Source organism: Mixophyes fleayi, chromosome 10 (assembly GCF_038048845.1).
Source record: "Mixophyes fleayi isolate aMixFle1 chromosome 10, aMixFle1.hap1, whole genome shotgun sequence".
Classification (NCBI taxonomy): Eukaryota; Metazoa; Chordata; class Amphibia; order Anura; family Limnodynastidae; genus Mixophyes; species Mixophyes fleayi.
The window spans coordinates 87,924,493-87,946,812 of record NC_134411.1 but is presented as its reverse complement, the minus strand read 5'-3'; the positions used below and the strand labels follow the sequence as shown (position 1 = coordinate 87,946,812).

Sequence of the window (22,320 nt, the reverse complement as noted above, 5' to 3'; positions counted from 1 at the left end):
ACAATTGCTGTGCATTGAGCGTACTGAGTTGCTGTGTTTACTGTACTGTGCTGTCTCCCATTGTATTGTGATTTTGTTTGTCTCTGTACGGCGCTGCGGATGCCTTGTAGCGCCTTATAAATAAATATTAATAATAATAATAATCATTAATAAAAATATTGTTTCAACAGTAAGTACATAAATTGGGATGTTCTTTAATGTGCACCGTACATAAAATGCATTCTTATAGTCTATATTCCTTATATACACATATATTGTGCTATCTAGTGGCACTCATACGTGTAGTTATTAATACATAGACTATGCCGTGACAATCATCACCATCAGTCTGCACTCATCTTTGCCCCGTCGTGCCCACTGCTTGAATCAGGCACGTCTGCATTGGCACCTTCATCCGCTTCTTTCCTCCCCCTGCTCCATCCTTGTAGTCGTAAGTGTCATTTGCAATCGAACATCAATTTTGTTCATTGGTGTAAGGTCCATTTGTAAGCATGTGTAAAGCTATTTCACGTAAGATGGGGTACACAAATGGACTTGCATTCAAAGCTGAATCAGCCCCTTTATGTCTAGAATCATATTGTACCTGAATCATCTTGTGTAAGTTTTAACAATTATCAATATAGTTGAAGCTCAACTGCATTGAGACTTTACAGAGGTGGAAGTTGCTCAATCAATTTATAGGATCATAGCAGGTGCTTGAAAGGGTGGGGTTGTCCTGCAAGGAACAAATACAGAGAAATATCCCCCAGCACAAAGGAGTTGCTATTTCTATTTCTACATAAAAATGCAGAAATCTCAGTTGCACACATTTGCATTGAGAGTTTTGCAATGGTGCATACACAGGACTGATTTCAATTCCATCTACAAGAAACGCATATAGGTTAGTTCCTTGGACTGACGTTCTAACTTATTAATGTTTGTTACGATTTATACTTTGATACTTTTTGATTACACAACCCTTGTTTTTAAATAACTTATGATATGAGGATTTACATTTTTATATTGATTCTGGCTTTTAGTCTGCTTGCGTAGAGCGACATTTTATCTAACTTCTCTTTGCCTCCATGTATTCTAGACCCACTGTCTGTTTCTTGGATTGGATTTACCTGGTTTCTTTCATACACCCAATCAACCATTTGCCCATTTGGCTTTACATTATGACAAAGTTCACTAGGAAGAGTGAGGGAGGTCCATCGCTATTTTCTTATTAATAGGAGTAGATTGTAATAAATCAAGAAATATCCGTAAGAAGATCCTTGACCAGTGTCTGGTCTCTGCTCTCCACCGATCGACGTCAAAAGACTCCGTCCCACGGGCAGGGACATCTTTTCCATTGGGCACGATGGGCAGGTGCCCGGGGGCCCCATGGGCAAGGGGGCCCCATAGGCAGGGTGTGTATATGTGTGTGTGTGTGTGTGTGTATATATATATATATATATATATATATATATATATATATATATATATATATATATATATATATATATATATATATATATATATATATTATAAAAACTGGGACAGCTGTCCAGATGCATGCCGCACAGATATTTTAAACAAAAGAAATAGGCACTGAATTTAGTTAAACTATGCAAATGAACCTGAAATATGTATTCAACATTTTTGGCAGTTGTTTAGTGTCTTTTTCTGTTAATTTTGTATCCTAGTATGCAGCATGAGAGGCCGTTTCTAGTCAATGCGCTGGCGCCTAGCACTCACAATTGCATAGGCATGAGGTGTATTTGAGGCCTTCTGGTGAAGGTTGCCAACTCATGTCATTTTGGCTTTTTATAACCAGGTAATATACAAAGACTCCATCCAACCACTGAACCCTGATTTCAATATGCAGAGGCGGACCTAGACTTTATTTTTAGGGGGAGGAGGGAATCTAGCATAGGCACTCCCCCTTCATTCTGATTGGCTGGCTCCAGTTGGCCTTGCCTCCGATTTGATATGCCCCTCCCAATTTTGATCTGCATCTGGGACACAATTTAAAGGTAGACGTGCTTTTGGGCGGGGGGTGGATCTGCCCCAGCCAATATGTAAGATATGACTTGAAGCAGTGGCTGCAATTACTTATTTTAGAGCTTGCGTTCCAAAGAGATTTATTTTCACAACTGACAATGAGACCGTTTTGATTTTGCAAGTTTTTTTTTTTTTTTTGTCTTCGTCTTAATTGTCTGTCTAGTCTTCATTCAAATGTGTTTTTGTTCTACCTTGGTGTGCATTATTTTTATAACCCCATTTTGAACTTCTTGTAACACTCTAGTCTTTTTACCATGAAAATTTACTTTGCATAAGGCTTGTTAGTGTGCTGTCTTTAGTTTCTAATATTTTCTGGCTGCGTAAATCATTGACCTTTTTTGGGATAAGGTGTCTAATGAGGGAATGTGAGAAAGAAAACCTGTTTGACATCATTGGAATGCATGTACATAATCCTTCCAGTAACTGTACTCCCACCTCCAGTATTGTCGGTGCATTATTAAGTTTTAGAAGCTGTAAGTCGAAGGTGGGAGAGTAATCCTAAAATCACAGAGGGCCTGAGTCATTAAGGAAAGAGAGGCAAAAAAAAGGAGTAAATGTTCTATAGGACAAACCATGTCACAATGCAAGGGGTGCAGATTAGTTTATTATTTTGCACATAAGTTAAATACTGGCTGTTTTTTCATCTAGCAGACAAATACTTGATAGCTTTTATTTTTACATTGAAATGTAAAGGTGATCTAGGACATGCCCTACCCCAACTATAAATATGTCCCCACATTTTAAATTTATCTCCCCTCCTTCAATGTAACATGGTTTTCCCCAGGTGCATAGTTACTCCTTTCTATGCTTTGCTCTCCTTAATGACTGAGTGTACAGTTGGAGCTTTCTTTGTTGCAGCATTTTTAGCTCCTTTCGCTTGTATGCAACTGAATGTCAGAAAATCACAGGATTCAGGTGTTCTTCGCTGGAGAAGGTGTAGTAGTGATAAGCCTTTGTGTGGAATGTGTCAGATACTGCAATAAAATATGATTTATGAGTTTACTGTAGTTGTGAATGTTACTCAATACATCTTGTAGCTATATATACTAAGACAGGGGTTGGCGGAGCCAGCAGGATCTTTCCTGGGGGGCATATTTACTAAACTGCAGATTTGAAAAAGTGGAGATGTTGCCTATAGCAACCAATCAGATTCTAGTTAGCATTTATTACATTCTGCAAAATGACAGCTAGAATCTGATTGGTTGCTATAGACAACATCTCCACTCTTTCTAACCTGCAGTTTTGATTAATTTACCCCCCTGGAGCCATTGGAGATTTGCTACCATTGGCTTCAATATAAACTGTTCTCATAAGTTAGTTGCCAGCAGTATTTTTTATTTTTATTTTAAAAGAATAAACTTTTTTTTTTTTATTGAGGTGAGTTAGTTTTGCGGGGTAAGGACAGTAACCAAAATAAAACTAACAGGAGAGAAGGGAGGAAAAACATCAACAGTGGGGATAGGTTACACGTTATCGTGGTAAACGTGTAAAATCCACATGGTCCGCACGTAAGTCCAAAAACTAAACAATCACAGAGAGGAGGAGGTAAGGTTAAATACTGTGTATGATAATTGCTGCAGTCGAGCCATTTGATTATGGGAGAAGAAGCAGAAGCTGAATATGGGAAACCTAAAGTTTGCATATTGCAGCTTTTTTTTCTTTAAATTTTGGCAATTATCAGTCATTGGAGGTGGGTAAGGGGATTTCCAGTAGTGGTCGAATGTAGCTCTAGTAGCAACAAGGATATGACCCACTGCATAGGTTATGATGTTGAATTTGCAGGGAGTAAAGTACAGCAGAGCTACCTCCTGGAGAGAACGTGAGAGGCACATTTACTACTTGATTTATTAACACACAGATTTTTGGACCACAGGGGATGAAGCTTTGGGCATCTCCAGAAAGTATTAAAGAGACTTCCAACCTCACCACAATTCCTACAGCAGCATTTCGAAACTGTAGGCATAAGTTTCTGCAGCTTCTCAGATGTTAAATACATTCTATGGATAAGTTAGGCCAACAATTCAGAGTGATTAATACATTTAGACAGTTTGGGAAAAAACGCGATCCCAATACTCCTCCGACAAAGTCAACTGGAGGTCAGACTCCCAGTGAAGTTGGGTAGGTTTTTTTTTGTGGACTTCTGTGGTGGTCAGGAAGGATTTATACCAAGAGGATATACCAGCTGTACGCCTATGGGAGGACAAACTGAGACTAATGAAAGGAGAGGGGGTATCAAAGTGCGTAAGGAACGATCGTGAGATTGGACTCGGTGCCAGACCTGCAAATATTTGTAAAAGTACCGGTTAGGAATATTATACTTATCATGCAAATGGTTGAAATAAAGCAGCATTCTGCCTTCAAATAGTTTCAAATTCATATCGGCAGTCCTGTTATAGGAGAAGTCCACCCAATATTAAAAATATAATTTTTAGGGGTGTTCCAGAAGTTAAACATTAATACAGAATATTACATTTATATGGGGCTAGGTGCTAATGTCTACTGCTGTACAGCGAGGCTCTCCTTGTTGCTGCTAGAAGTGTGGTGTTGTGGGACATGAAGGCTGCCGCGCAGGAGTGGGTGGAGTCCACCTGTGTCTGCCGCGGTACAAGGCTGCTCTTCTAACTCCTCCCATTGCAGGATTTTACCGTACTCTCCATCCATAACACATTACCAACGGTAATGAGAGCGTTGCTGGACTGCAGCACACACTGGGGGCCTATACATCAAGAATTTACTTGTCATAAGTCATGCGGAAACAACTGTTACCCCAGATTACGGCAAATATTAATATTGGGGCAATTTAACAATAGGCTAAAACAGGCGATATCAAAGATATCTCCACACACTACAGAAAATTACTGCAGATGCGATTTCTATAATGATTTTACTGATGATTTATGTCTACACAATTTACCTTCGGATCTGTATCTCTCATAACCATCTGCTGAAAAGATTGTGACTGTGCACACTCTGTAGAGATCTGCCTACGCTGCTGGTGGTGAGTTCATACACACTTCCATATTTGCACCACATTGCTTCATCATTGATCGTGTGTTCTTTAGGAAGTTCAGAAAACCAAATCAAACAGTACGATGTGCTTTAGTGCGATAAAACATGATTGCGGGAGCGTACACACTAATGTAATATCTGACCAAACGGTCGTTTATTGTGTGATCTGTACGATGACTGGGTGAAAATGTTAATGCCCAGTTCCAGTACCATGGTACTTAGTGGAATGGTCTCCGCTGGGACAGCCCCTTACCGGAGGTGATGTCCCTGCATGATAAGGGTCATAAATTGCTCTAAAAACGTATCTAGTGTTTTCCATAATTTAGTTTCTTTACTTTCATTTATTTTAGTGCAGTGCACATAAGTGTCCATAGTTTTTTATATGGTTTTGGCTTTGTACTTTTTGGCTAAACTCCATCCCCATGCTGCTGGCTGGCAAAGTACCCTAAAGTTCTTGGCTAATTCTGGTATCCAGTATTTGGTGCCGTTCCAGCTATCCTTGCTACCAGTATCCTATATCTTGTGCTCTTGTATTACCGACTTCCTCTGTTTTGGATCTGCTCTGCTCTTTTGATAAATCCTCTTGTCTGTTTATGCCAGTCTCGCCTGGTACCCATCCGGAGAACCGCGACTTGTGTGGTGCAAGTAGCGAAGACCAAACCTCTTTGGGGGGTCCCGTGGCAAACACCTTCGCCACTTTCGACTCTGCGTCTCCGTGGTGGGTGGAGCTAAATCAGGCAGATCGTGAGCGACTTGCCACTGCTGTGTGTTCCGCGACATTCCGTTTCACTTTGCCAGTACAATCACAAATCTCCTATGTCTTTTCTGGTTCCTCTACGAACATGTTTCCCAAATACGGACTCCAATGGGGATGTTCTATAAATACCAAAAGGAGATTCTTCTTCCATTTCAGCAGATTATCATATCATTGGGTTCCTAGACGCGTATATCTTCAGCAGCTGATAGTATTTACACACCGTGCCGAGCCTTGTGGATTATCAAAGGAAAGCTCCACAAAATTGATAGTGTTGTGTGAGGACAGTCTATTTACACGAGATAAAAATGTCACTACAGGAAGTAACACAATATACAGAGTGTTGGAGAGAAAACAAATCTCAATTCAACAGGTAGGTGCAGCTTTTCACCTGTGCTGATCACGTGGCTTTGATATTTTGCTTTAAAAGTCAACAGCAGTAGGTAAAGAAAATCTGCAGAACATCAACTTGATCCTAAGCAACATGGCTTTGACCATACTTGCCACCTTTTCCTCGTTGGCTTCAGGGAGATCCCGGAGTAGGTGGGGGGCAGGGGCGGGGCTTGACTAATTGCATCATTTTGACCCTGCCCCCTAAACGATTGTCACAATTTTGGCCAATTACAGCAGGGTTAAGATAACGCGATATTTGCATCATTAAGCCCCGCCCCCACCACTTATCTATTTCTGGGTCGAGGACCGGGAGGTTACCCTGCTCTCCCGGGCAGTGGCGGATCCAGGGGGGGGGCGATCGCCCCCCCCCTAGCAGGGGCTTGCTGCCGACAGCTACACACTGTGCAGGTCCGTTCAGCAGTGACAGTGTGCTGCCCGGCTGCTCTGATTGTGTTTTAAACACAATCAGAGCAGCGGGACAGCACACTGTCACTGCTGAACGGACCTGCACATACTGTGCAGCCGCCGGCAGCCTTAGAAGTCGGAAAGGGGGTGGGGCCTAAATCGCCCCCCCCTACATCGACCGGGGTATAGTCATTTCCTAGATCCGCCCCTGCTCCCGGGAGCCCTCCCAGAAATGCAGGAGTCTCCCGGACATTCTGGGAGAGTAGGCAACTATGCGTTAAAGAAAAGCAGCTAATGAATCTCTAGAGGCTGAATTGTCTTTTACATTTCTGTCTCCATTACTAAAGTCATGTTGTTTTACCTGTCAGTCTTTGATTAAATCTTGGTCTCCATGATAATGGCCACCTCCATAGGCATCAATTCATGGACATAGGACACAATTTCTGAACTGTGTCATTATGCCACAGATGGTGAAGCCAACCACGTCTTGTACTGGCTCAGCATCAGGGAGAATGCCAGACTCTTCAGGGAGTGAGGGAGATCACCTCTATTTCAGGGAGTCTCCCTGACATTCAGGGAGAGTTGGCAAGTATGGCTTTGACCTCACTCTAGCCCTAAGGCGGAGGTGCTCAAACCCAGCCCTCCTGTCTGTAGAGAGACAGCTGGGATAATTACTGATTGCACGATTAAGGAAATCCTGAAAACATGAGCTGTAGGTAGCTCTTGTGGGCTGGGTTTAAGCACCTCTGCCCTAGGGAATTCAGAAATCATGGAGGCGCTGGAGTATGGGCATATTGGTTGGGGAACCCCCCGTATTCTGCTAATTCACCTTCTTGAAACTGAGCCATTCTAACTAACTTTGGGTTGTAATGCTACTTTAAAATTATCTTTCCACTAAGATAAAAAAAACTGTTTGCTAATCAAATGCCCGTTAAAAAATATCCTCCTGAAGATTCTGCATCCTGTCTAACCACTTCCTAACCTAGCTTTCCACTGTGACCATAGCATGCACCAAAAGGCTTGTATCACTATTTGAAGTCACATGGGCAAAGCTTTTTGTATCATGGATCATGGATCTTTGTGTCATGATAAACTGCAAATGACAAGAAAACAATTAGCCTTTTGTTGTCGTGATTCTTCTATGGTTTTAATGACTGTTTATACATTATTTTATAAAATGCAATCAAAGTAAACCGTTTGAAAAAGGTGTGCACGTGAGTGCATGCGGGACGCAGACAGATGGCATAGTGATTCTTGGCTCTGGCCAAACAATCAAAAAATGTTTCTGGGAGGTGATTTGTGTTGTCCTCTTCTAGGGCTAGGTACACAATAAAGAATTTTCCAACTGACGTGTTATCTGGAACGTTTGTACCTACGACTGAAGGTCCGAGCAGTCTGGTTATTCATGCGTACACACTGACTAGAGTTACCTTCAGATCTGTGCTCTTCATCTGGTCCTTCATCTGGTCCTCTAGTCTTCAGAGAATGACAGCACAATATTAATTTATTCATTATTGTCACACTGATTAAAACCGCCTTGTTATAGCTATCCACATGTCCTAACGAATTTCGTTAGCTTCTGTGACTCTGAAACGAAACATTCTGTTCTCAGAACGAACAAATGAATTATTCCTTCTACAGCACTCTCTACATTTATTCACCAGGACATTCATCTCTACCATCGGCTGACAAGATCCCGACTCTGTAAACTCTATGGAGATTGTGAGCATGACTGCATACACACTACATGGTCGGTGGTTGATTATAAAATATTAAACAAAACGACCAACCAAATGAAACGGGTCGTGACTTTGAGACAACTTTAGATCATCGTGTCACTATACACACTCACACGATATCTGACCTAACAGTTGGATGTCGGCTGATTGGAGGTTTTTCGTGCAATCATCGGGCCAGCATGTACCTAGCCTAATAGCTGTTGGTCCATATCTAAATGACATCCCATTGTGAAAGCAGAAGTGGATTTCGGGATTCTGTTCTGCATTCGGAATATTTGCAGAGACTGTGTGCTTTTTAAATGGAAATATGCTTCATGTCAGCCATGAGATTGTTTGTTTATCTTCATCTGCTCTGTGCCGTGCATGGATCTAGTAGAGGAGATATTCTTAGCGTGTTGCTGAATAGCGATAGACCTTAAAGAGCAAGTAAAACCAGTATCTGAAATTAGTATATCAAAGCCGGTTTATTACTGAGCTGAATAATGTAAATGAAACAACTGGAGTGTTTTATATTTAAATATTTCCACCTTGCTGTCACTCGCTCCTCTGTAGCAGGTTGCCATGTTAGGAGGACGGAGCTTCTCTAAGCGGGTAGAGTTTGAGTGATCGCTTTGCAGAGTTGCTGTGCAAAAATACACTGTGTGGATATGTGTATTCATACTGATCTGGGGCTAGTGATGTCACAGTAGCTCAGGTAACTGCAGTCCCAGCTGTTTGCCCTGTTTAAGATCCCATCAGCACACTGTCTAATAGATGTGGGAGGAGCTTCAGCTGTCTAGTGGACTGTCCTGGACTATGGATGGAATTCTAAACTGTTTAACAAAGCTGCAGTAGAATGTTGGGGTAACACGGAACAATGTACTTTACCTTTGTGGTTGATATCTGAAAATTCCGTTTTGCAGCTGAGTGCTGCACAAACCTGATGTTACCATGGTACCCAAAAAATTGTACTACTGGCGCCCATGTTTAGGGAATAGTTTCTATGGATGCACCTAGTCCACGACTCACTAAAAACTCACTTTCTCTTCTACGTTTAATTGAATGGCACTCGAATTCCGTATTATCTGTATTGAGCCAATGTTACATATTGTCTGTAATGTGTCTTGTCTCTAGTTGCAGAGTCTGGGGCTGCTCTCTGCTTCCTCTACGTGTCTTCAGTAAATGACTTGTGACATAAACTATTTTTCTTTCTGCGTAACTGCCAGGCAGGAGATTTTTTTTCCATACTCTAAATTTTCCAATTTAACACCTGGTGATTGTGGGCTTACGTTCTGTCATTGCAACAGCCAAGTCAGTTAGGATGTCTATAAAAAACGTAATAAGTAATGTATTTTTCTTCAGCATTCCTAACCATGAAACAGACCCGAGGAGAACTAGTATCTAGACCCATATGCTGCTTTGGGAGAATTCTAAAACCATCAGACCTGACTTCAATACATTGTAAGAGATTGTTTCATGTTTCGGCACATAGGCAAACCTAGTGCCTGGAAACCCCCCTCCAAGCCTAGGGCACTGTATAATTGAGGTGGCTGGACCCTGTCCCCGCTTCACACGACTCTGCTTGAAAAGGGAGAGCTGTGTGCACCTAACAGTAGTGCACGCAGCATTGCCCATGTATATTATGGGGATAGGAAGAGTTGGAGAGCAGCCAAGCACTGTCTAAAATTATAGCCACGCCCCCATGCATGCTGGTCACGCCCACTGGAGGCGTGGTGTGGAAACCCCCCTCTACAAATCCTGCAATTGCCCCTGTGGCGCAGCAGAAGGCTTCAGAAGCCATTGAAGGCCTGACACTTAACTAGAGTAATAAGAGGTAACTTTGTATGCATATGTGCAAGTTATCCCAAAACCTTAGAGACCAGTAGTGAAATGCTGAAGTGTTGTACAGTGATCTGGACCTTGCTGTATATATGAGTCTAGTTTTCCACTATGTGTTTGCTTTGTAGATAGAGAGACCGGAGTCTCCTTTCAGTACACGCATTGTTTTGTTGTTACCCTTTTAGTAAATGAGTCTTCTGGTCTAATCCTTATATGTGCCCAGTACTATAGCAATGTATTTTTTTTATTTCTGGCTTAAACCCGTGAATGGGCTACAAATTAACACACAAGTGGAAGATATTACACCTCCAGTCGCACCAAGGAAATATGTTGTACTTATGTGCTAAGGAGAGAAGTCAGTAAGTAGAAGGCGGAGGGATTTTGCAAAGACGAAGTATTCGCTGGACCAGCCGATTGGCCAGTTGGCTGATCAAAGATCTACCGAAATGTCTTTTACTGCCTTTAATGATCTGCATCCCCCACACTTGCTTGTTGCTTATCTTTACTTCTGTACATGCACTGTTCTTGCACCCTCCTCAATAATTACATATGGTCATCTGCCAAACATTCATTTGTGTCCTGTATTTAGTTTCCAAAATTTTGTTCCTCTACTTTCCAAACTTCTCCTTATCAGTTATCTTGACCACCCCCTGCTCTCTGCAAAAATGTGTTTGCAATGTTTCCTGATAACATTGTTAAAATTTCCTTTTTAGTCATCGCCATTCAGCAATTAACCTACTCTTACCCTCTGCTGCTGCTGACCCAGGGGATAGCATGAGAAGTACTGGGCTGAAGCCCTCTTCCTACCGAAGCCTACTGTCTGTATTGTAGCAGAGAAGACGTGGAGATAGACCGTGTCTTATTGCTGCTGATCCGTGATCCGTATCCTCCAGGACCTGTTAATCCCAGTACTGATGCCCGGTGCTGCCAGGAAAACTCTTAACACATTCAGCACTGTGAAGTGAGGAGTGTTTCCCCTGATCTTCACAATGAAAAGATCTATGGGCCAAAGAGGAACACTTATGAGTAGTTTAAAATCATATCATATATTTCGAATGTGCCTTAAGTTTTTTAATTTATTTTTTTAAATTCACATTTTGTAGTTGTATAATAGAATTTTTTTAGAGATTTATGTGCAATGCTTATTATTGCAATTTACCGGTTTGATGGGGGGAGGCAATCAATTAGTTGCGAGGTGCCGCCAGTCATCGCCTCGATGACTGGCAATTTGCGCAGTCGGACAATTCGGTACAATTCGGCTCCTTTTCTCCTCGCATCTCTATAGGACACAAGGTAACAACTCTGAGGTCAACGTGTCTCCGCAGACTGTTCCAGAGACGCCTCGCAGCAACTCGAATGAATGTGTTGCCAAATCTCCTTGCAGTGCTCATCATTCGAAAAATATTGTCATTCTTTTGTTTGTTTATTATGCCTTGACCATGGTGTCTACCCAGTGCTTTTGTCTGTATTAAGCCCAAATAAACAAATAACAATTTTGAGGTTAAAGTAAAAAACAGTTCAAAGTTATGAAAGTGGACAAATCCTGGTCACCATGGTGACTACAACAAAATGGTGGCTAGGCATTTGGAACTAGACCCCGCCCCCCTATCCCCATTTCAGGGGTGTTTTATGAAATTAGTGGGCTGTGTTCACGAGTAGTGCTTGAGCCCCTTCTTTAGGGGACCATAGGATAATGATGGGGGAACATGTGACACATGGTCTCCCCACTTTCTCCGTTTCATATATGTTCCTCCACCATTCTCGCTCTGTCACATGACCCCAAAGTGCCCACCCCAGGTCCCTACTGGGGTGTCCAGTGGAGGAGAGCTCTGGTTGTTTCATTCCTCCAATGGCCTTTAATGGACTTGACCGTCTTTTAGGTAGTTGTGTTCCCTCCTGTCTCCTGCATTGACAGAGCAGTGCTGTGGGTGGATGGATCTTCACCTGTCAATCATATCACAAGTCAGTGCAGAGAGCCTGAAGGGGAGGAGTTATACTGATGGCGGGAGGCAGAGTCAACCATATTTTGTGGGGGCACAAGCTGGTGTGTGATAGTTTTCTGTCTATGGTGTTACAGCACTAAGGTAGTCACATGGGATCTCGTTGTTCGGTGTGCCCATCTTAAAACTCCCAATAATAAGCAGCGTAGCTATTATTATGTGGCGTTTAGCTGTAAGAGGATGCACATACGCTGGGTCTACAAGCTGGTTGATCATTGCAATATGATTTAGTGTGTGAGCCAGTGCAAATGGAAATGGACTATAGATGTTAACCTACTTTTTAATGACCAGCTGGTGACTTGGTTGTGATGACTGTCATTGGTCAGCCTGGAATTTCCACCCTTCTAGATCAAATCCAATTATGTCTGATTGGATTTTGATTGTTTAAGGATTGGTGGTCACACAGTATACATTGTTGGGTTGGTGGAATTGACAAATATTGATCAATCAAAATCTTTAAGCTTTCCATTCACACATCCAGTTTGTTGTATCCAAATGACGTTTCTGTGCAATCACATTTGGATCCTTTTAAATTAAATAAGTTTTTGCTGCCCACACGTGACACCTGTCATGTGACTATTCACAATACGACATTTGTAGGATTGGTAAACGTTAATAGCGGGTTCAACACACAGTTTGCAACCTGCTTCAATCCGAACCTTCTGGATGTAAATTTTACGCCTATCCGTTTGGATTTAGCTGTTTTACGTTTGATTTTTATATTGAATCAATTGTCATGTGTTTCTTTAGCAATTCAATACAATGCAATCAGATTGAATGATCAGATTGTAACATATATGACAAATTATTTGAGGAAAAAAGTTGACAACTGACAATAAAGGCCTGGAAAAGTTGTTCTGAATGACGTATATCCTCACTTATTTAGACGATAATTGAATTAGACACATATGGGTCCTTAAATCAATCCCACTATACAGTGACCCATAAAATATATAGATATAATTTTGTTTATTTTTATTTATTTTTTTAGGACGGAGCAATTGTGTGCATCTAGGTGCTGGCTATCTATAATTTCTAGTAAATACAGACATTCTGTATACAATTTTGACCTCATTTGACTCAAAACCCATGAAACGTGCTGGTTGCTCTTTGTTTCCACATCATACAATATTGTACACCGCATAGAGAAGTCTGTACAAAGGTGAAAGAAAGTTTGTGGGTCCTATATTGTTGTGTTAAATTGACCTAAATTGTGATCTGATTTTTTTTTATTTATTTATTTTTTTTAAAAAAAAGCTTATCCCCACCCCCAAAAAACTATTTCAGTTACAGACTGGTGTGAACTATACTCGGCTGGTTTAAATGTCAGAGCAGCTACTTAATTAGACAATCATTTTGGAGTTTGTCGCTCTCCGCTGTTATGTCTATAACAGTCTAGCCCACATCCCAACGCAGCGTCTTGGACTGATTAATATAATCTTACAACAAATTTTACCTAATTTTATCTGTTTACATTTCATGCATACACCAATATACTACTGCAGCAAAGCATGTGTTTCTGATTGCTCTCGGCAATACATTTCTTTGTAGACTGAACGCAGTTTGAAAGATCTGATTATGGGCAGCCCCCAGTCTACAGAAGCTTTGATTGTAGGACTGATGTAAATCACTATATCATATCCGCAGCTAAAGGCTTCACAAACTCTTACACTTGACGAAGGTCCTATGATGTCTCAGTGTAATTATCCCCAGCTCTAGATCACACTGTGCATATATTGTGTACATCTAAATAAAACGACAAAAGGAGAGTAAGAAGTTATCAGAACAGACTTGAAGTATGAATAGCTTGGGGGGAAGGATTATGTATGACTGCTTGCTGAAAGTAGGTCAATGGTTGTTTTATTATTTAAAAAAAATATGCAAAAATGTGCTAGCAGCAGTGAATCTCTAGTAGACTTTTTCAATTTCTGTCTGTAGCCGTAAAAGAATAAAATTGGAGTAAAGTGTCTTCATCAGGAGGTTTTCTTTGACATCACCAGTTTACCCTGAGTCTGTGGTCCACACACAATGGGAGACCGCTATTATTAGATTGCAAGCTCTGCATGTGCAGATGGTGTGGACTGAACTAGGCTATATTCTTATGAATACTATCAATTCGTTAAGAGCCAGTGATTCAAGCACCAGTGATGTCTCTGTTTCATTGTGAACTAATAAGCTGCGTTCTCCTCTGAAAGCTTGGATCATAAAATTTAAACTATATGACGAGGCCCTGGATCAGCCCAACATTTGGATTAGGTGACATTGGGATGGAGGCGTGACTATGGCACAATGGGCGTGACCATGATGGGATGGGGCGTGGCTATGGACACACCCTTTTTGATGCGCAAGGCTGTCCCTAAAGGGATGACAGGTCACAGCCCTCAAATCGGGACTCTGTTGGGGGATATGATTTTGGATGCACCCACACCACTTGGCATGGTGGCTCAGTGTTTAGCACTTCTGCCTTACAGCACTGGGGTCATGAGTTCGATTCCCGACCATGGACTTATCTGTGAGGGGTTTGTATGTTCTCCTCGTGTTTGCGTTGGTTTCCTCAGGGTGCTCCAGTTTCCTCCCACACTCCAAAAACATACTGATAGGTTAATTGGCTGCTAACAATTAGACAGAGACACACACTAGGGTGTGTCTGTGTGTATGTATGTTAGGGAATTTAGACTGTAAGCCCCAATGGGGCAGGGACTGATGTGAGTGAGTTCTTTGTACAGCGCTGCGGAGTTAGTGGCGCTATATAAATAAATGATAATAATAATAATCATACCCTAACACTTTGCAGTGGGGTATGTTTAGAAACACTGCCAAGCAAGCAACAAAAATCCTGATTTTAAACCCCTGGGCTAAATTTTCCATGTTCACATGTTTCTGTAGAGAGAACAATCTAATAATCCAGGTATTGATATTTACATATTAGCTGGTGATCTGTTGCTGATCCTACAAGCGATGGACCGGGGTTCCTGGTGTTTAATGGGTGGGGTTTTGCTGAGTTTTAGTAGTAATGGCAGGCTGCCCTGCTAGATGCACAGGACATAGGAATTTTCCATCTTCCTGTCTGACACCATTAACATATTCTATAGAACAGTGCAGTGTCTGTGAGGAGGGGGTCCGGGGATGTTGTGCTGTGTGTTATGTGTACCAGCGTTTGGGTTTTTTCTGCATGTTGGTTCTTGTGCTCCTATCGCAGTAGGCAGATGAGATACCAGCTTAGGTCAGATGGCAGAGACCCTCCATGTTTAAATGGCACAATGTTTCACTATTCGAAGTCCTTTTAGATTATATGATGTAAGAAAATAAAACCAATAAGTAAGTAATTGGTGTTTTTAAAAAATTCTATTGAATCATAAAAGATTTATGGTTATCGGTGCTCTTTATGTATATTTCACAGGTATATGGAGGTCTGTTGGTGGCATTTAGTATTGACGTGTTGATGCTTAGTGACAATAGATTTTAAATTGTATTACTGGATGCTGGCAACATACAATGCCAGCGTCCATACAGAGTTTTGGAAAAATAATCACATCACATTTGTCCTTGTTCTCTATGGACTGTCCCGATTTTTTGACACTGAAAATGTGGAGCACATGAATAACGCACACAAATTGCAAACAAAAAATAAACCAGACAATCGATTACCGTACACAAGTTTTTACCTCTCTGTTTAAACTCTGGGTAGAAGAAGCTTTAGCAGCAATTGCAGCTTGACACTGAATTTTTCACCCAAGCTGTTGCCCCATGGACAGTTTCTAACCTCTCTGCCATGGAAGACGCAGTTCCCATAATCCTCTTTGTGGCCTCCCTAACAAATGACTTTTCCAAATCTATGCTTCGTTTTGGAAGACTGCTCTGTTCCAGACAAATTCACATGACCGTGGAGGATCATAAAAGTCTTAATCTTCTTATATTGTCCCACTGATTGGTGCATTTCAATAACCTTTTTTGGGATGTCCATTGATCTTCATGATGAAGCTCTTGTTTGTAAAATCACTAACCAACTGTGGGACCTCCCACATACTGGTATATTTATTTTGAAATCTGGTGAAACATTTTAATTGTACACAGATTCCAATCAATGATGTGACCTCTGAAGGCAAATTATGTGTGTGCACCAGGTTTATTTTGGTGTAAACATAGCATAGACGGTCATGTGATCAGTTGTCTGTTTTTATTTGTAATTAAAAATAAGATCTAGTATATTTTTATTCTGACATTACAAATTATCTCCCAACTTTCTGAAGGATCACATTAGGGGGTATATTTACTAAACTGCGGGCTTGAAAATGTGGGGATGTTGCCTATAGCAACCAATCAGATTCTAGTTATTTAGTGCGTTCTACAAAATGACAGCTAGAATCTGATTGGTTGCTATAGGCAACATCCCCACTTTTTTAAACCCGCAATGTAGTACATATACCCCTGGTACTTTTACTGTAGGGGGTGAGGTCATGTCACCATGGGGGTGTTTTTGATTCTGAGGTTAAAAAAAAAAAAATGAAAACTGTCAAACTGGGTGAATATTTTTTTTTTATTTTTTTTTTTCAATTTTATATTTTTATAGTTATCGTATTATTCCATACTTGCCAACTCTCCCGAAATGTCCAGGAGACTACTGAAATTCAGATAGGTCTCCCGGACTCCCAGGAGAGCAGGCAAATATTCCGCAAACGGCATCTTGCTGTCAAAATGATGTGATTCGCGGTGAATTGCATCATTTTGGCACTGCTCCCTGTGACTAAAACGGCATTTTGTCGCGGGGGCGGGGCCAAAATGACGCAATTCACCGCGCCCCTCCCGCCCTCCAACCACGCCCCCCTGCCTTGGATCTCCCAGAAAGAAGTTTAAAAAGGTTAGCAAGTATGTATTATTCATTTGGAAACAGCCAGGGGGCACAGGAATACTTGTAGTTGGCATCACATATCCCACCCCCTTGGTGACGGGTCATATTCTTTGGTGAAAATATACAAATCTATGGGCAAAAATAAATGCTTATTTACCAGTATATATTGTTTTGTATTTATTAATTTAGTGTGTACAACTGCTGACAGACAGTACAGCAGCAAACCTGACACACAGGCGGCAATTAATTGTGACAGATTGCGCCTTAATGTATTATGCCGAGTGACAGTATCAATAAACAGCAGATGGAGACGCCACAAGGACACACGAGTTTAATTTTCCACAGGCCGTCGTCTCTTGCACGTGCGCAGTGATGTAGAGTGACTGGGCCACGCTCTCCCACACGCCATCACCCAGTATGTAAACATAACATGTACACAAAGCATGTCTCTGTATATATATCTCCATATCATTTCCTGAAAACAGCATCACGCACTGCATAGACTGAAAACTATTTTTTATAATGAAAAGCGGTCATCCCCTTCTTCCTTTGTCCCACGGGTAGGCCCTAAGCCTACCTTCCCCCCATCCCTTTATATCCAACCCACACACGCTGTATGATTTCTACTGTCTATATCATTTCCTGACAGGATGGCAGTAAGAAATCACAAGGGATTTTGTGTGTTGCTATTTCTTTTTATGTTTTTTTTTGTTTTGTTTATGTATGAATTACTTCTCTTGTCATCCTATCATTGTGCAGGCCCCATGTTGGGTACCCTTATCCTGGGTAGGACATCGCTGTGAATTATGGGTAATAGCAGCAGGAACATTTACAAAACAAAAATACATTTATGGAATAGTCATCACGTGGTTCACTTCCTGTCACAATTTACTTATTTTATATTCATTTTTTTTTTTTTTTACAATAGTCCTGGATCCCAGCTTTTGGCCTGCTGTATAGTGTTGGGATCAGTGTCCTCATTTTAGCATAGTTATAGCCATATCCGTATATATGTTCCCATTATTGACCCAAGTGGCTGTCTCCAAATAGTAGCTCCGTGCGGCCACTATTTGGCGTAGGAATAACCAGCGCTGTCGGTGTCTGCTTTCTTTACTAGCCACCAGGCTTGCGCTATGCTTTTTATTTTAGCCACTGGGACTGGTTGTCTCCTTTGTACACATGCAACAAGGATTGCGGCCTGCGTGGCGCGCTAGCTGGGAGGGTGCAGCCTGCGTTGCGCGCTAGCCGGGAGGGGGGCGGACTGCGTGGCGCACAAGTCACCAGAATGGTCTTTGGTATAAAATAAAACAAGAAAAAACGGCCAAAAAATAATTATACGGCGATTTTGTATTTGATTTTTCTTTTCTGTTAGTCACACAAGCTATGCATGCCAAGCCTGTGGCATTTGCGTCCCAAAAAGATATTATTTTATTTCCTTTTTTTAATTTATTTATAACAAATGCCGTTACAGGATGTTAAAAATGGTTTGCGGTAGAAATACAACACTTCTCACTAGCATGCTTGCCAAGTGCTATAAAAATGATTGCAGGAATCTATTTTACTAGAACTCTCGCTCTCTGTCCCACTGTTCTATGGACAGTCCTAGGTTTTGGCACTAGACACGATTTCTTTGCCTCTGCATAATTTTGTTTTATAGAACTCTCTTCATGCACCTAATTTAACAGACTTATTGGAATATGGCTTTGACAGCTTGGGCAGAACGTGGGTATTCCTGCCCATATTGGGCAGTACTCATTTTGTCCCAGTTTAAGTTCTCTTTACATCTATATATTCACATTGGTAGATTGATTTCTGTCATAGCTGGTGGTAGATAAACTGACCCAGAGCGTTTACAATAAGAAAAAAAAATCAATATAGCAACGACAGCCTAAAGTGAGATCAATGTTCTCCTAGGCTTGTTACCATAAAATCAGAAATGTAACGTCACACGGGTAAATTAAACCAGCATTTCCTTTTTAGCTTTATTAAAAACCAAGAGGAGGATGTAACATCTGCTAGTAACTATTAAATATAGAGCAAGTGACACTAATTACAAGATATGCCAACATCAAAGGGTCGCTGAAAACTATTTTCAAATGTTATAAAGGGTGGTACTCTGATCTGTGAGGGTTGATTTACATTACTGACATTTAGGGGGAGGGATTCAATTAACCGCAAAGTTAAATTTGACAGAAATCTCTGCTCATTTTTCCTCTTGCCCCATAGAGGTACGAAGAAAAATGAGCCGAGAGTTCTACCGTAGTACATACTTGCCAACTTTTGAACATTTAATTCCGGGAGATCCCGGGCTGGGGGCATGGTTGGAGGTCGGGAGGGGGCGGGGCGCGGTCAATCGCTTCATTTTGGCCCCAACCCAGCGTCAGAAACGTCATATTGTCGCGGTAGAGCAAATTTAAAATGTGCTGACAGATTTAGAGTTGGGAGGGGGGGGGGGGGTGGGAGTTAAGTCGACTGTAAATTGCAGTGTAAAAATAAAGCTCAGTATTTGTGTGATGCAAACGTTGCCAGTATTTCCCCTGTATGCAAAAAAGATTGCACTTGCGCCTCAACATGATTAATTTGGGTTCGACTTTACTTTTATCTCCTAATTGAGGTCCTTTGTCATAATTGTGCATGTTGTTTTTCTTTGAAACAAAGCATACATGCTGTATGATAAGTTACATTATCTTTTGTTTTTGCCACAATGGAACCTTTTTATCAAGGATTTATAGGATAAAAATGTTGCAGACCTGTCTTCAAAATGATTTTTCCATTTCAAAGCAAAAGTTTTATATGCTGAATTGTAAACAAGCAATAAAATGAGTAAAGTTGACGTTTTTTGCTCCATATTTATAGCAGAAAAATTTTATTTTGAGCTTTTTTTTTTATTGTGCAAATATGTCAGCCCAGTGTGTTACTTTTATTTTGGTGGCATTAAATAACTGTCTTTTCTCTTCTTTTTCCCCACAGCCTGTTTGTTCCGTTACAACTTGTTGTCCCTGATCTACCTGTTGTTCCTGCTACTGTTACCATGGTTTGCTGGTCCCTCCTCCCACAGCATGAGAGGTAAGTCATTTCTTGGTGTGCATTGGAATTATTTAGTAAGATTTGTGTTTATTTAATTATTATTATTATTATTATTATTATTATTATTATTTTTTTTTATTATTTTTTTTATTTTTTGAGTCTTGCAGGAGCGGAGTGGTAGTTACTGTATAATATCATCATCACCATTTTATTTATATAGTGCCACAATTTCTACAGCGCTTTACAGAGAATACTTCATATCAGTCCCTGGCCCATTGGAGCTTACAGTCTAAATTCCCCATCTGTGACACATTAGGGTCAATTTTGTCAGCAGCCAATTAACCTACTAGTATGTTTTCGGAGTATAGGAAGAACCTGGAGCACCCTGAGCTGTGAAGCAAAGGTGCTAACCACTGAGCCACCGTCCTGCCCTGATGTATTATTCCATTAGTTGTCAATGAGGAGAAACGTAGCCCCTGATTGGACATGCGCACAGCAGTCCCTTGCTGTTTTTCTTTGCACACTTCCCATTGGCAATTGTTGGTTTCTTACCCAGCAGCCCCTACGTCTTCAGCCTTTGCTGAACTCAGAAGATGGGAGCTCCTGCGTCTGCTCAAGCCGAGGTTTGAGGTAATGCGCTGCCTCTACCTCATTTCTCTCCTTCCCTGGGGCAGATGTCACAGAAGGTAGTCTGAACTGAATGAGGAGCTTTGCATTAATTCAATTCTTAAACTGGACTAAGACATATACTTATCATTCATACTTTTCCTATAACCGTTATATGACAACGTTTTCTAATCCCAGAGTCATCAACAAAAATTAACAATTCTCGTGTACTTGGTGGAAATTCAGAGCACTTTAGCGGGTATATTGAATTCCTCACTCGTTGCAGAGAATGGCGATTAGGCTGAGTAGTCCTACTCCTTTTTAATGTTAGGTGGCGCAGTGCGTTCTGATATTCTCTATCCTTTTCCCTAATTGATTAAACAGCGGCCCTGACCTGTACCTGTGTGTTACAGTCAGGAAAGTCTTCATCTTTGGCTTACAAAGCAGCCCTTGTTAAGTGTAATGATGAAGGGACTCCTGCCTCACAGAACTGGGGTCATGAGTTAGATTCCCGACCATGGTCTTATCTGTGTGGAGTTTGTATGTTCTCCCCGTGTTTGCGTGGATTTCCTCCCACACTCCAAAAACATACTAGTAGGTTAATTGGTTGCTATTAAATTGACCCTAGTCTGTCTGTGTGTGTGTCTGTGTCTGTCTCTGTCTGTCTGTGTGTCTGTGTCTCTGTCTGTGTGTCTCTGTCCTGTCTGTCCTGTCTGTCCTGTCTGTCTGTCTGTGTGTGTTAGGGGATTTAGACTGTAAGCTCAAATGGGGCAGGGACTGATGTGAATGAGTTCTCTGTACAGCGGAATTATTGTCGCTATATAAATAGCTGCTGCTGATGATGAAGGGGCTGAGTGCTGCAGCTTATTACTTCCATAACACCAGACACACTCACACTCAGGGGAGTGCTGTCATTTGCTACTGCCATCATTAGGAATTGCCACTCGCCCTCTATAAGGTTAAAGAACAGTTGCTGTGGTAGCTGTGTGTGTCCAAACCATAATTAGACACTTGTCACAGAGGGTGTTGAAGTCCAGTCTCCTGTGGTCTGTTTGCTTATCTTTATCCTGTGTTGTCCTTTATCTTATTAATAATAAGAGGTAACCAACAGGCGGGAGGTAAAAGGGAATCTGCTGGTAAAAATAGGGGTTTTCTCCATTTCCTGTATAGTCAGTGTAGAACTTTACTCCCAGCCAATCACGTGGCATTTACTCAAACTTGCACGCCTGCTCCTTGTCTAAATGGAAAATATATAGATACATATAATCTTGCGTGAGATCTCTTCTAAAAAAAAAACCACAAATGTATTCCCAAAACCATAAAGGAAAATGAAATAACTGCTACTCCTCAGTGATATTGTAATATATGCAGGCACGATTTGTTTTATATTTTACTTTATTTGCAGCACATATAACCTTGCACAGCACTGTACACATGGAATTCGTCAGGCTCGACATGATCACAGAGTACCTTACATGCCACCGTCACTGTGAGGAGCACTGTGTACACAGTTAGAGGAGGGGATTAATGCAAGGAAAGGAGGGGGGTGGGATATAATATATATATATATATATATATATATATATATATATATATATATATATATATATATATATATATATATATATATATATATATATATATATATATATATATATATATATATATATATTTGTATTTTGCTACAAATGATGG

At 41.0% G+C, this 22,320-nt stretch overlaps 1 protein-coding gene across 3 annotated transcripts in view; it reads left to right on the top strand.

Annotated features, from left to right (window-relative positions):
• Positions 1-22,320, top strand: part of PIEZO1 (piezo type mechanosensitive ion channel component 1 (Er blood group)) — a 149,771-nt gene that overhangs the window by 27,869 nt on the left and 99,582 nt on the right. For all 3 annotated transcript variants that reach the window (XM_075189030.1, XM_075189029.1, XM_075189028.1), the window contains exon 2: positions 19,963-20,058. In XM_075189030.1, coding sequence (XP_075045131.1) covers positions 20,052-20,058 — 7 coding nt within the window. In that variant the 5' untranslated portion in view covers positions 19,963-20,051. The remainder of the gene's footprint in view (positions 1-19,962; positions 20,059-22,320) is intronic.